The following is a 15,859-nucleotide window of genomic DNA, read 5'->3' as shown; positions in this document are numbered from 1 at the left end:
ACCATCCAAAACCTCCATGCAGCACTCAAAACGTTCATACAAATCATCCCACCACCTGCTTTTTCTGTTTTTTCTCCTTTTACTAGTTGCAGGTGACATCTCCCCCAACCCTGGGCCTCCCTCCACAGCATACGTTACTCTCCTCCAGCTGCATATAGAAACCCTGCTAATCTTATTAACATTCAGTGCATGCCATCTCCTATCACTTTCCAATGTGCTCTCTGGAATGCACGGTCTGTGTGTAACAAACTGACTTACATTCACGATCTTTTTCTCTCTAATTCCCTTAACCTTCTGGCTATTACAGAAACCTGGATCCAGCATTCAGACACCACCGCTGCTGCCGGTCTCTCGTTTGGTGGGCTGAATTTTTCACATACCACCAGACCTGAGAACAGACAGGGTGGAGGTGTTGGTTTGCTCCTTTCATCACAATGTGCTTTCCAGGTCATCCCCCCGGTTCCCTTACTTACATTTCCTTCCTTTGAAGTCCACGCCGTCAGACTCTTTAAGCCCTTCTCCTTACGAGTGGCGGTTGTTTATCGCCCTCCAGGCTCCTCCCGCCAGTTTCTAGACCACTTTGCCACCTGGCTTACTCACTTTCTATCCTGTGACATCCCCACCCTCATCATGGGAGACTTTAACATCCCCATCAATGATCCGCTCTCCCAGTCTGCCTCTCATCTTCTTTCTCTAACTTCTTCATTCGGCCTCTCATAGTCTACTAATTCTCCTACACATGAGGACGGGAATACTCTGGACCTGGTTTTCTCCCGTCCCGGCTCACTGCACGACTTTACTAACTCACCTCTCCCGCTCTCGGACCACAACCTTCTTTCCTTCTCAGTCAAGAATTGTCTCCTCACCCGGGACACCCCCACTTACCACACTTATCGGAATACACGTACCATTAGTACCCAACAGCTTATGGACAATCTCCACACATCTTTAGCCCCCATCTCCACCCTCTCCTGTCCAGACATAGCATTGTCACACTTCAATAATACACTGAAGAATGCCCTAGATGATGCAGCACCTTCTACACGCAGAAAGACCCGACACAGACAACGGCAGCCCTGGCACACAACGCAAACACGCTTTCTTCAGCGCTGCTCAAGGTGTGCAGAGCGGCAGTGGAGAAAATCTCTCTTAGCAGAAGACTTCACCCACTATAAGTTCGTGCTCAAAACCTATAACTCTGCCCTTCATCTGGCCAAACAATCCTACTTCACCACCCTCATCACCTCACTATCCAACAACCCAAGACGACTTTTTGAAACCTTAAACTCCCTCCTGAAACCTAAAGTACAGGCCCCCATCACCAACCTCAGCGGTGAGGATCTGGCCACTTATTTCCTAGAAAAAATCAACCACATCCATCAGGATATCTCAGCCCAATCTCCTCAGTGCCTGGATCCCCTTCCCTGCCGCACCTCAAGCTCACTAGACATCTTTGAGCCTGTTTCAGAAGAAGAAGTTTCCAAGCTCCTCGCTTCTGCTCTGCCTACAACCTGCAACAGTGACCCCATTCCTTCACAGCTCCTGCAGTCTCTCTCACCAGTGGTCACCACTCACCTGACTAAAATATTTAACCTCTCTCTTTCTTCAGGTATATTTCCCTCCTCATTTAAACATGCCATCATAACCCCTTTACTTAAAAAGCCATCCCTGGACCAGAACTGCACTGCTAACTACAGACCTGTCTCTAACCTTTCCTTCATGTCTAAACTCCTGGAACGCTTGGTCCACTCCCGTCTAATCCGCTATCTCTCGGATAACTCTCTTCTCGACCCCTTACAATCTGGTTTCCGCTCTTTACACTCTACTGAAACTGCCCTCACTAAAGTCTCTAATGATCTAATAACAGCTAAATCGAAAGGTCATTGCTCCCTGCTTATTCTCCTGGATCTCTCTGCCGCATTTGACACTGTGGATCACCAGCTCCTCCTCACTATGCTCCGCTCTATAGGCCTCAAGGACACAGCCCTCTCCTGGTTCTCCTCCTACCTCTCTGACCGCTCCTTCACTGTATCTTTTTCCGGCTCCTCTTCCTCTCCTCGTCCCCTTACTATCGGGGTCCCGCAGGGCTCAGTCCTAGGCCCCCTCCTCTTCTCTTTATACACTGCCCCTATTGGACAAACAATCAGCAGATTTGGGTTCCAGTATCATCTCTATGCTGAAGACACCCAATTATACACTTCTTCCCCTGACATCACCCCTACCCTAATTCAAAATACCAAGGATTGTCTGTCTGCTGTCTCTAGCATCATGTCCTCCCTCTATCTGAAACTAAATCTCTCCAAAACTGAACTTCTTGTGTTTCTCCCCTCTACTAACCTCACTCTACCTAACATCGAAATAACCCTGGAGGGTTCAACCATAACTCCCAAGCAGCATGCCCGCTGTCTTGGGGTCATATTCGACACTGAACTTTCCTTTACTCCCTACATCCGATCACTCAGTCGCTCTTGTCACCTGCATCTTAAAAACATCTCCAGAATCCGACCTTTTCATCTTTGAAACTGCTAAGACTCTTACTGTCGCTCTTATTCATTCTCGTCTGGACTACTGCAACTCTCTTCTGATCGGTCTCCCTCTTACCAAACTTTCTCCTCTCCAATCCATCTTGAATGCGGCAGCCAGGGTCATATTTCTGTCCAGCCGCTTCACTGATGCCTCCATCTTGTGCCAGTCATTTCACTGGCTACTTATTCGCTACAGGGTCCAGTATAAACTCATCTCTCTCACCCACAAAGCTCTCCACTGTTCTGCACCGCCTTATATCTCCTCTCTTATCTCTGTCTATCGCCCTACACGTGCCCTCCGTTACAAATGACCTAAGACTAACATCCCCCGTAATCCGAACCTCGCACCTCCGTCTCCAAGACTTCTCGTGCTGCTCCAGCTCTCTGGAATGCACTTCCCCAGATGATCAGACTGATACCTAGCCCTGACCTATTCAAGTGCGCTTTGAAAACCCATCTCTTCAAACAAGCCTACCACATCAACTACTCAGCAAACTAACTTTGCCCTGTTCCCTCCTTCCAAATATTATTCTGAATCTGCACCCTACTATTCATCTGTCTCCACACCCTCCATGCACACGATAACTGCACTTGATACTTGTCCATTGCACTTAAACACACGGGCTGATGACCGGATCATGCAGCTTTATATGAAAATCCCTATTTATTATAATTGCCAGACCTGAATTAACAAGCACTTTTCACCTACTGTGTCCCCCCCCATTTCCTTGTAGATTGTAAGCTTGCGAGCAGGGACCTCACTCCTAATGTCACTGTTTGAATTGTCTTAACTTGTATTGAATTTATTGTCTGTACATGTCCCCGCTTAATTGTAAAGTGCTGTGGAATATGTTGGCGCTATATAAATAAAAATTATTATTATTATTATAAAGCAGTAATCAAAGCAAAAGGTGGCTACTTTGAAGAACCTAGAATATAAGACATATTTTCAGTTGTTTCACACTTTTTTGTTAATTATATAATTCCACATGTGATAATTCATAGCTTTGATGTCTTCAGAGTGATTCTACAATTCTCATAGTCATGAAAATAAAGAAAACTCTTTGAATGATATGGTGTGTCCAAACTTTTGGTCTGACTGTATCTGTATTAGTGAGAGGTCCAGGCTACACATTCATATATCTGTATTAGTGGGAGGTCCAGACTACACAGTCATACATCTGTATTAGTGGGAGGTCATATATTTGTAATAGTAAGATGTCCCAACTCAAATCCTATAAAATAGCCAAATATTTTCTTTTTTAATTTGGTATTAAAGATTTAGATAACAATTTTATTTTTTTTATTTCTAGAACTTTCACCTGTTAATCAAAATAATTATTGAGCCTTTAAATACCCCTATAAGAGGTAAACATTATTAGCATTTTTTAGGAACCATATGAGGGAAAAAATGAACGTGTAGAATGACAAAAAATTATACTTAGTAGAAAGATCTACAGTGCTAAATGTGGTGCATGAAAACTAGGACTATAAACCTAATGTCATTCCTGTTATTGAAATAAGAGTAATTTTGGAATTATAGCCCTGGCTCACATGTGAATAGCAAGAATCTGCAGCTCAGTCTACTTTGCCTGTCTGGCTACTTGTAGAAAAATGGTCTGATTACTAAAATTATATGCAGAAAAATTTATTATAAGCATAAAATATAGAATTTTATCAAGCATTAGCGTGAAACTCCTCACCAAAATTATTATAGAAAGCCTTAAAGAGTTGATGGGACATTAGCATTATTCTGGAAGCCTTAAAGTTAGGAAACTTTAGAGTGGAATGTATTAGGCAATGTCAGGATCACATATCAAATATACATAAAAACGCCTAATGTTAAAATAAAACCACACAACTCAAATGGTTCTGCCAAGCTATTTGCATGGGTTAGTAAAATATGTTATTTTCTTGTCAACTTGTCTGATATGCATCTCTCCAATTGAAGATTACAGTGGGAGATGTAGGTAGTACTTCAAATATCTCTGCAAAATTATCAGTGCTTTAGATAGTACCAACACAAGATGCATTTAGAAAAGCCACAAATGTCCCTCAGTTATGGTTGATGGCGCCAAGCAAGAAATATTAAAATTAACAGTAAGGATATGCATTTATGGCAGTCATCCACATAGACCCAGTATGACAGTACACAAATTCTATACAGCTACATATTAAAAACCCTGTGGGCAATCCGTGTGCTATTGCATGGTGATTCCATGAGGCATCATATTGTTTCTGAGGTCAACCAGGGAAAAATAACTGCAGAATATGATGTCTTATAGCATGCCACAATCTTTGTGTCACGGATTGCACATGATTCTATATATACCTGTTGGGCCCGCACCAGACTATAGGCACCATATTATCGCCCTATAATATGGCCTTGAGCATGGCACTTTTTTTACTTTACTAAGTCAGATTTTCCCAATTACCCTTTGTGGTCATCCACTCTATCATGCGTCTAATTATAAATGATGTATATTTTGCCTTTCAGACCCCAAATTTTCAGGGTGAGTTTATATTTCAGATGCAATAGCTAAATGGAAATAAAAAATGTCTTCGCTCAAAACTCTTCCTGTTAATCGAGTTATTGCTTTAAACTGGCAATGCTCTGTGCCATCAATTTTGCTTCCAAAAATATTCAATAAGAAATTCTCTTCACCTCCACAAAGTTCACTGACAACATACAAATCAAGTGAAAAATGGTCCGACTGAAAGGTTGCTGTCATCATAATGCATGTTTAATTGTTGTGCAAAATGTTAATGGTTTTAAAGTGTACGAATATTTACGGCAATTTCTGGATATGATAATCTCGCTGACCTTCTCTGTTTTGCATCCTAACCAGATAGTGTCATGCAGGACAATGTTCTAGCAAATGCCAAAAGTGAAAGGTTACATTTTCATTGTGGATGTTTCTGTTGAGTTCTACTGTATGTTGCTGTTTTTTTCTGTTGCAGTCGCAGTTGATACTTTTCTTTTGTGAATTTTTTGAGGTTCGTTTCTTTTGCCTATATCAATACTAATACTGAATAATTCAAGATGTCTTAAATGTGAAAGGTACCAGAATTAATGAATGCAACTGAATATATCCAAATTAAATGGGTTATCCCAAATTAGAAATTGTCACTTATTGACAGGATAGTTGGGAACTAGAAGCGAGCAAAGCTTTTGAAATGCAAATTTACCGGCTTTGCTGAACATTTCCAAAAAATTTGATTTGCAGCAAATGGAAAGTACTTCAAGTGCCCTGAAATGATGTGTATGACACTCAGAAATCTTCTAGGACTGTCACCAACGCATTTCAAGCTCTTTAAGAGTATTACAGCCTTATTAGTTATCAAAGTGACCTCAACAGTCACATACTATCTCTAATGTTTAGTCAGTGTTTTATGGTTTTCTCTCCCCACTGTGGAGTTGTTAGCTTTGAAGTTCTATCACTAAAGATTTCTGACAAAATGGCTCCTGCATTGCACAACTCTTCTTTTATAAAAGCTATGATAGTTCCTCCTGGTTGTCTGGACTATACTATGTGATGTGATAGCTGCCAGGCGTTATGTAGGCCTTCCTTGGTTGATGCAATGTTCTGCATTGTGTAAAAGGTTGGTGGCCATCTTAGGAAATTAATAAATTGTTCGCATTTTTCAGGTTGAGTGAAGTCTTGCAAACTCAGCACACATTTGACCTGCATCAATTCAATTCACTCATCTCTAATAATAAGTAGATAATGGCTGTGGATACCACTGCAGGACAACAACTTATCCAAAACATGGGAATTTAAAGACCTGTAATGTGCATGCAAGGCAAGAGGATGTGATTGTGTGCAGAAAAATGCCGAGCAATGCCCATTTGACTATCCATAGCATATGGAGCAGGAGTATTTTAAAAGGTATTTTTTGAATATGCAGGAGGAGTTGGGGACTTATAAACAGATTACTGAACTTTGGTACAAGAGGATATAGAGATGTTAACTTTAGTGGGATTGTGCAGTATGAGCCCAATACTGTTGTATAGTGAAGTAGGTCCAATTGCCAATGGTGGAGGTATTTTACAGAGACACACATTGATTTATCAATTCTTTATGTATACTTTGCAGAGTGGTGATGAATTGACACCATTGTCAGGTATGAGATATATAAAAGAAAACTTTGGACAAAACGTATATACTGTTTTATAGTGTGTGATGTGTTATTGAACATAACCATTGGATAGAAAAAACAGACAAAAAATTATACTTGTGCCATGTAATGCCCCTTAGTCCATGCTTGCACTAGACATTTAAATGCTAGGGTCATATTTCAGCCATGAAACCCATGTCCTGATAAATAGTATGTGAATAATATAATTCATATAGACCCTATCTATGAGTCTGAGTAGAGCAGTGGCAGACCTTACGCATCCAAATATTAAATGGTCAGCGTGTAATAAGACAATTACCCTACATCAGAGGTGGACAATGAATTTTCCCCAGAAGCCACATGAGAAACTTCTGCTCATTATAATTTTTTTATTATAATTTTTTTCACTTAAATCCTTCCTGACCTATCGATTTTCTGTTTTACTTTTTCTCCTCTCCTTCCAAGAGACATAACGTTTTCATTTTCTGTCCACATAGATGTATAAAGGCTTCTTTTTTTGTGAGAAGAGTTGTACTTTTGAATGACACTATTCATCTGTAAAATTTGTAAAAAAAAAAATTATGCTTGCGTCGCCATTTTCTGAGATCCACAACGTTTTTATTTTTTAGGGATATCGGTCTGTGTGAGTGCTTATTTTTTGCATCCTGAGCTGGCATTTTTTATTGATACCATTTTGGAATAATTCAGCCATCATCTGCCGGGAAAGATGTGGGCTCGGTTTGTGAGCCCGTATCAAAGTCAGGGAGTCAACATACTGTATGACATTCCAACATATGTTTCTACTGGTAATACTTGTTACAATAGGGCTTATTGTAATATGTATTATCACTTGTAGCTGCTAATCAAAGCCATAAAAAACAGTTAGTCATATTGCTTTGGTTAATAAGCCAGTATTCCTTAATGGACAGCTCCCAGCACAATATGATGCCCCACAATTACCAGGTATAGTATGATGTCCCCTCACACAGTATATCACACCAGAGCCTCCTGAGCAGTATGCCGTCCCCACACAGCTCCGTACATAGTATCAAATTGCCACACAGCCCCCTACACAGTATAATGTCCCCACAAGCCCTTCTACACAGTATGATGTCCCCACAAAGCATTACAAAAAGCAAAAAACACAAATGTCCTGAACTAAAAAGTAAAACATAAACTGCAAATAATGCATAAAGGTAATAATAATAAGGGTATTTAGTAAACATAATTTTGATCAAAAGAATGTACAGGCCATCCCGCCACGTCACGGCAACCCATGTGGGACAGTCCCTACTCTAGTATTTAAAATCTTTTCACTTGCCAAGTGACGTGAATGTAAACAAGGATCGAGCGGCTGAACCACTATTAAAGCTTAGGCCAGACAGGATGGTTTTCCAAGCTCAGAAAGAGGGCGGTCACACCCATATATGCACAGAGTGCACAATGAAATGAATAAAAAACGAATCTGAACTGAAAAAGTAAACTAATGTGTATGCACAATGTAAGTGCATATTAACAAATGACCATTAACCAGAGAAAACAAAAAGCAAAAAAAGGTTTTAAATACTAGAGTAGGGACTGTCCCACAAGGGTTGCCGTGACGTGGCGGGATGGCTTGTACATTATTTTTATCAAAATTATGTTTACTAAATACCCTTATTATTATTATTACCTTTATGCATTATTTGCAGTTTATTTTTTACTTTTTAGTTCAGGATATTTGTGTTTTTTGCTTTTTGTTTTCTCTGGTTAATGGTCATTTGTTAATATGCACTTACATTGTGCATACACATTAATTTACTTTTTCAGTTCAGATTCGTTTTTTAAAGCATTACAAAGTAGGATGCGCCCAAACTGCTCCCCATGCAAAATAATGTCCCCACACAGCCCACTTGTACAGTATTATGTCCCAACACCCCCCTTGAACTGTATTAGGTTGCTACACAACCCCTAAACAACCTTCTAGCACAGTATAATGTTCTCACACAACCCTTTTGCCCAGTATTATGTCCTAACACAGCTCCTTACACAGTATTATGTCTCAACACAATGCCCTTACACAGTATTGTGTCCCCACAGCTCCCACAATGTACTGTTAACAAAAAAATAAATAAATAAAGCTACTCACCTAACCTCATTCCCCCGTAGTTCCTGTCTTCTCCATATACTGAGGCACAGCTGGCACAAAGTATTGACGTCATCATGCCTGCTGCACACCGGGCTCAGTGATGGAGTGGCTCCCTGATCTATCATTGTTTTCACTGGAACTTATTACTGAGAATACAGATACCGAGGAAAGTGAGACACCAGGCAGGTGGCAGCCACGTGGTGCAGGATGCCACAACAACCAGCCCAATATCCGTGAGACACACCAAAACAGCCAAAAGGCTGTATGTGTCCTGCAGGCCACACTTTGTTCAGGTCTGCCTTACAGAGCCTGCAAGTTTCTAAAGTGGGACCAAAATCAGTCTGCTGACCGTTTCGCCATTCTAAATTTATAGCTAGCTTGTCTTCTTGAGACAGCCTATTTTAGCCTAATGAGTATTTTTAAGTGCCATCACCACTACTTTATATGAATAAAACATAAAACTACAGCACTAAAAACTTTGTAAAAGTGAATATGATTATGCAATATATGATTGATGGATTCCCTTTATTAAAGCTCATGCTAGTATCAATCCTCTAGTAATATCAATGACGTATCTACATGTAAAATCACTTAACTTATATTGGAAGCAACTCCTATAAATTAAAGATGTGAGGTACACTTGAAATAAATCAAAGGCAGAGTAATAAAAAGGAACATGATGCAAATAGAGGATTTCTAAACTTTCAACAGGCAGTGCATATGTAACCACAAGAGACAAGATCAGCTAGCATTATAAGCATCCTTGCTTAAACTGTACAGAGAGTGAGATTATGGTTTATCCATCAACCCAAGTTTCCTTTGGAGCTGTAATTGTTCTCTTTCTCCAAGGAATCCTCTTTATGGCATGAGCTTAAAAATTGAAGAGCTTAGAATTGACAGCTAAATGGTGTTTTAACAACCAAGACAAAGGTGGCAAACTGTGCACTATCTGGATATTTTCACTCCAGCATCCTCCTATTAGCGACTGGATTACACTCTGGCCACCAGTTCTTAAAAAAACATATTTTGCAGTTGATTCAATAATAAATATTGTCATAGTGGTTTTCTGTTGTCACTACCACTGCTGTAGCTGAATGATGACACCATATTTAGTTCTAGAAGAAAAAGAAAAGAAATAAAACAATTGATAAATTTTTACAGACCGTTTAAATAAAAAAGAACCTATACATGTTTGGTATCTGCAAACGCATAATGACCTATATATTGCCATGATTCTCCAGGTCATTATGAGTTCATAGATACCAAACATGTATAGGCTCTTTTTTATTTTGAGCGGTGAAAAAAAATTCAAAGTTGGTAAAAAAAGTGGCTCAATTTTCCGAGACCCATAGCGGTCTCCATTTTTCAGGGTCTGGTGCTCGGTGAGGACTTTTTTTTGCACGCCTAGTGGATTTTTTTATTGATCATCCATTTTTGAATTTTATTGCAATGTTGTGGTAACCAAAAAAACTTAATTCTGGAGTTTTGATTTTTTTCTCATTACGCTATTTACCCATCTGATTAATTATTTTTATGTTTGATAGATTGGGCATATCTGAACCCGATGATACCAAATATGTGTATTTTTAAGTCATTGTTTTATTTTGAATAGGTAAAAAAGGAGAGTGATTTGAACGTTTCCTTTTTTTATTTTTTTAAATATTTTTTAAAACTCTTTTTTACTTTTTACATGCTTAGAAAAAATATAGCTGCGATATTCCTATCGCTTGTGCTACACATGTGTAGCAGAAAGGCTCATCTGCTATGAATGTCTGCCACTGGGTGGTGCTCATAGCAGTTTGGCAATGACAATCACATGGGTCTTCTGCAGACCTCGGGTTGTCATGTCAAACCATCGGCGCTCATGCCCACCCATTGGTGCCCCGTGACCATGAGACAGGGTTGCCAATGTGAGCTAGTGAAGCGCTTCTGGAGCAGGCATCTTAAATGCTACTATCAGAGATTGACATCAACATTTAACATGTTATCAGCCGCGGGTGGATCACGATTCCACCTGTGGCTGTTAGGGACCCATGTCAGCTAACGAAATCAGCTGCCATATGCTGGAAAACATGTTGTCTCAGTGCCAGAGCCCACATCAAAGAGGGGAAGGTGACCTATGACATACCTATACGATAGCCATCATTTCTTTTTCAGTTGAAAACAAGCAGTAATCATGTCCTCTGTAACGCCCCCTACATCTCTCCTACTTCTGCTTCCCCCTAGGTTCACATACAGGATCAGCATAGCATTCTGCTCAATACAATGCAACAGGCGAGGTCACAGATACAGTGAATAGCGGTAACACAAAGTACCAGAACTCCAGTCCTGGCAATAAAAAAATGATCCCATGCTCCTCCTCATTGACTAGTAATGAGCTACTGTAATCGAACGGCTGGCGAGAGAGATGTGTGAAAAGAGGGAATACAACAAGTTGTATATAAATATAAATATATTTTATATATGTATATCTTAAAGGGATCCCCGGTATGGAATTAGGACCGTTCCACTCAGCGCTGTGGTTCTGACCCCAGGGTCTCTTAAAGGGATCATTGGAATGGAAGTTAGGGCAATTCCACTAAGTGCTGTGGTTCTGACCCCAGGGTCTTTTAAATGGATCCCCGCTATGGAAGATAGGGAAAATCCCTCACCACTCTGATTTTGACCCCAGGCTTCTATTAAAGGGATCACTCATATGGAAGTTAGGGCAAATCCATCCAGCGCTTTGATTATGACCCCAGGCCTCTCTTAAAGGGATCCCCGGTATGGAAGTTAGGGCAATTCCACTCAGCGTTCTGATTGTGACCCCAGGCTCTCTTAAAAGGATCCCCAGAATGGAAGTTAGGACCGTTCCACTCAGCATTGTGTCTCTGAACCCAGGATTCTATTAAAGGGATCATTGATATGGAAGTTAGGGCAATTCCACTCAGCACTCTGGTTCTGTCCCCAGACCCCTCTTAAAGGGATGCACGGTATGGAAGAGAGGGCAAATTCACTCTGTGCTTTGATACTGACCCCAAGCCTCTCATAAAGGGATCTCTGGTATGGAAGTTAGGGTACATCCCTCAGCACTCTGATTCCCACACGAGGCTTCTATTAAAGGGATCATAGGTATGGAAGTCAGGGCAAATCCAGTCAGCGCTCTGGTTATGACGCTAGGCCTCTCTTAAAGGGATCCCAGGTATGGAAGATAGGACCGTTCCACTCAGCATTCTGGTTCTGACCCCAGGCTGATGGGATGATGTGGGATATTAGAGGTAGTAGTCCGGTGGCTCTGGCTGATGAGATGATGTGGGATATTAGGGGTAGTAGTCCCGTGGCTCTGGCTGATGGGATGATGTGGGATATTAGGGGTAGTAGTCCGGTGGCTCTGGCTGACGGGATGATGTGGGATATTAGGGGTAGTAGTCCGGTGGCTCTGGCTGACGGGATGATGTAGGATTTTAGAGGTAGTAGTCCGGTGGCTCTGATGGGATGATGTGGAATATTAGTGGTAGTAGTCCGGCGACTGTGACGGGATGATGTGGGATATTAGTGGTAGTTGTCCGGTTGCTCTGGCTGACAGGATGATGTGGGATATTAGGGGTAGTAGCCCGGTGGCTCTGGTTGACGGGATCATTTGGGATATTAGGGGTAGTTGTCTGCTGGCTCTGGCTGACTGTATGATGTGGGATATTAGGGGTAGTAGTCTGGTGGCTCTGGCTGATGGGATGATGTGGGATATTATAGTGCATGTGGCTGTGTGGAGTGGGTGGTGCTGTACACTCAACTTCATATATGTATCTATATATATATATATATATATATATATATATATATAGATATAATCATTATAATTTGTTATAACTAACTGTAGTTAGTTACTATGCCCGGGCAACGTTGGGCTCTTCAGCTAGTATATATAGGCTAAAGATCAAGGGTGTACTTATATACCAACTCTGCTGTATAAATAAAGATACAAAGCCTAGCTCTGGAAACAGAAATATGTAGAGAGTTGGGAGAGCTGTGTCTGCAGACATAAGCACAGAAGCAGTGAGTGAGCTCTGCTGACTAGAGCCCCGCCCACTCACACAGCATGAAAGTCACATGACTGTGATGTTAAATCAGATTCCAGAGCCAGGAACTCAGGGTATCTAGCATAACATCATAGGAAATCAAAGGACTCACAGCCGGAGATCATGTGAACAGGAGTGCAGTTCAGATTACAGAAGGATCTAGGAAAACAATGTAGTTCCCAAAGAGCCTATCTATAGCACTTAGTTCACAACTCTTGCTCTGTCTTTTATTCTTAATGGTGTTTTACACATAGCGATATCGCTATAACGTCACCGATTTTGTGACGTTATAGCGATATTGCTATGTGTGATACATACCTCCGACCGGCTCCCCCGCTGTCTGTCACTGATCTCGCGAGATCGCTCAGCTCCATTTCTCGTCAGGCACTTCCTGCTGGCGCCGACGAGCGACGTGTGGAGGCAGGCAGGAGGACGTCAGGATCGCCGCGTCTGAAAGGTAAGTATCATCCGCTGTATCGCTGCTGCATCGCTGTGAGATCTGCCTCTGTGTCAGCTCACTAGCGATCATTTAACGATGCACCAGCGATCCTGACCGGGTCGTATCGTGGTTGGGATCGCTGGTGCATCGCTAAATGTAAAAGGGCCTTTAGATGTCAGTGTTTCCATGTGAAATAAGAATGCTCAGGATTATTGTGGAATGGTGCAACATGGGACAGATAAATATGTAATTCTCCATCTGATCACACAGAATTCTGGGGTCCAACAGTGGTGGGACACTTTATGATATCAATAGTTTGGGCACCAAGAAAACTTGCCCCACCCTGAATATCTACATCTCACTTAAGTCCTTTGTAGAGGTTGCTCCCAGACTAATTTACAGAATAAATACTAGATAGCAAAGTGCTATTTATCCAACTGCTAGGACCACCACCAGTCACCAAAATGAGGGTCTTGAGCATCGTTCCTCAAGACCACAGTGAACAAGAATTTGTATGAAATCTAAAGAAAAGCAGGAGACTTGGTTTTGTGTCCATTTAATATACACACTCAATAGATTTTATTGAATAAAATGCAGGTCTGAATATTTCTTCCTCTGCTATTGCCAGAAATATAATGTATAATATAAATAAATAGTGGAATAGAAAAAAAAATAAGTTGGGACTTTACTTTGACACTTTTATGCCAGTTAATCCTTTAAATCTATGGTGTTAATTAGCTCACATTAGGCAAGGTGTTTTATTTTCTGGGTAGTTATTCATCTATGAAAGTGGACGTTTATATCATTGCTTAGGATAAGTTATGCTCTCTGGAGTTCAGAGTCTCTGATGCATTAAACAAGTGTAATTTCATTGCATACATGCGTAGACAACATACATAAATAGTTTTCAATGCAGCTTGCCTCCAATCCATAAAATTATACTGTCCTCTCTTCTCTCACATTCATTTCCATGAAGACGCTTGTCAGATGAACTTTATGCCGAATGCATTCAAATTTCATAGCTCTACCTCTGGCCTAATTTTCACTGGGGAATGTAGTGTGACTTTCACAACCAAGTTGGCAGAGATTCGTAATGAGTGAAAGGGAATACTTCAACCCGAACAATGACGCTTTTGTGGGGTAAAAAGGAAAAGATGCAAGTGAGCACAATTAGGTTTCGACCGCTGCTCTGAATAACTTAATTCAGCTCTGTCTCCCTACTATGAATAATCTCATGATTGGCATCTTGCTGGATCTAAGGAAGATGATCTGCTCTTTAGTTTTACTAGAAATAAGGATCCTGCTATTTTATGAAGTGAGAATATTAAGTGACTCTTCGCCTTAAATGCTCCCAAGTTTCAACTTGTTTTTTTTTCCCTTTTAAATTAATAATAATTTTTTAATTTGATATAAAAAATATATAAACATTGCTAAAGATTATCACAGTTGAAGAATTCCCCAAGATGCAATATTAATAATGTGTTGGCACATAATGTTTGCTACAGTGGTTTGATGCCTTAATTCTATTTCCTTGGTGTATACATGCTATATTTGCTTGGGGGAAATCTTTTGTATTGGTTCACCAGAGCATGCACCCTGTTTTCTGGGTTTTGAATTAATTTATCCCACGCAGCTGCCATCACTGTGATACTTCCCAGCTTAGTGGATTACACAGTGTAACACAAAATAATAAAAATGCATTTTCCATTGCACTGCCATACAGTATAGCGCTATATGAAAGGCTAGGTCGACGCTGTTTTCTTCGTTCCATTTATTTGTCATCTTTCCAGCCTGTTGCATGGTTGTCAGCAGAGCAATCATTCAAAATTCTGAAATGTGGCAATTGGCTGAGAAAAGAGCATTTCAGAGAAGCAGCAGTTTGTCTATTGACAGAGGTCCAGAACATCAGATAAAATGACATTGATAGACAATGACAAGGTCATTTCATCTAAGCAGACCTAGAAAAGATGGTCAGCAGGTAGGAAAGTGATATATATTAGCGGAGCGTTATTAAATGCAGGGTGAGTAGGCATTGTATGCATGTAGGACACAACTCTATAGCGTTTAAAGGATATCAAATAAAATCTTGATTAAAATGATTGTACTATTTTGTACCTTCAGAAATCACTGTGAAAGAACCAAAAATCCACTACACTCACCCCATGTTACTTCACATTAGATGAGTAAATATAATAGAATAAAATTGAATTCTAAAACAATAAATTCTACACACTGGCGCTCACCTAAGAAAACTACTGCAATAGCTGCTAGTGAAGACCAGGCGCTGTGCAAGTCCTGAAGGATGAGATAACAAACTTGAAAATAAAACACACTTCACTGCGCTTATGCTAAAGAAGTAACAATTGAATAAAGGCCAAAAAACACCACAACCAAGGTTACAATTGAAATATAACCTTTACCTGATGTTGCACACAGTTAATGATGAACAGCGGTGATACTAAAATTACGCAAATTACACAAACACTGTGTGAGTTAAATTCATTAGCCCCTAGAAACTCCGGATGAATAAAGGCCAAAAATCACACAAGGCAGAGATAACAATGGCACACACTAGCTGACTGATGGTGGTGAG

At 40.6% G+C, this 15,859-nt stretch overlaps 1 protein-coding gene across 1 annotated transcript in view; it reads right to left on the bottom strand.

Annotated features, from left to right (window-relative positions):
- Positions 1-9,847: 9,847 nt before the first annotated feature.
- Positions 9,848-15,859, bottom strand: part of LOC141094581 (uncharacterized) — a 28,729-nt gene continuing 22,717 nt past the window's right edge. The window contains exon 6 of the mRNA XM_073580459.1: positions 9,848-9,887. Coding sequence (XP_073436560.1) covers positions 9,848-9,887 — 40 coding nt within the window. The remainder of the gene's footprint in view (positions 9,888-15,859) is intronic.

The sequence above is a fragment of the Dendrobates tinctorius genome, unplaced genomic scaffold (assembly GCF_039654945.1).
Source record: "Dendrobates tinctorius isolate UK_male_01 unplaced genomic scaffold, ASM3965494v1 ptg000064l, whole genome shotgun sequence".
Taxonomy (NCBI): Eukaryota; Metazoa; Chordata; class Amphibia; order Anura; family Dendrobatidae; genus Dendrobates; species Dendrobates tinctorius.
The sequence above is the reverse complement of the archived record's forward strand: the minus strand, read 5'-3'. Positions and strand labels throughout refer to the sequence as shown.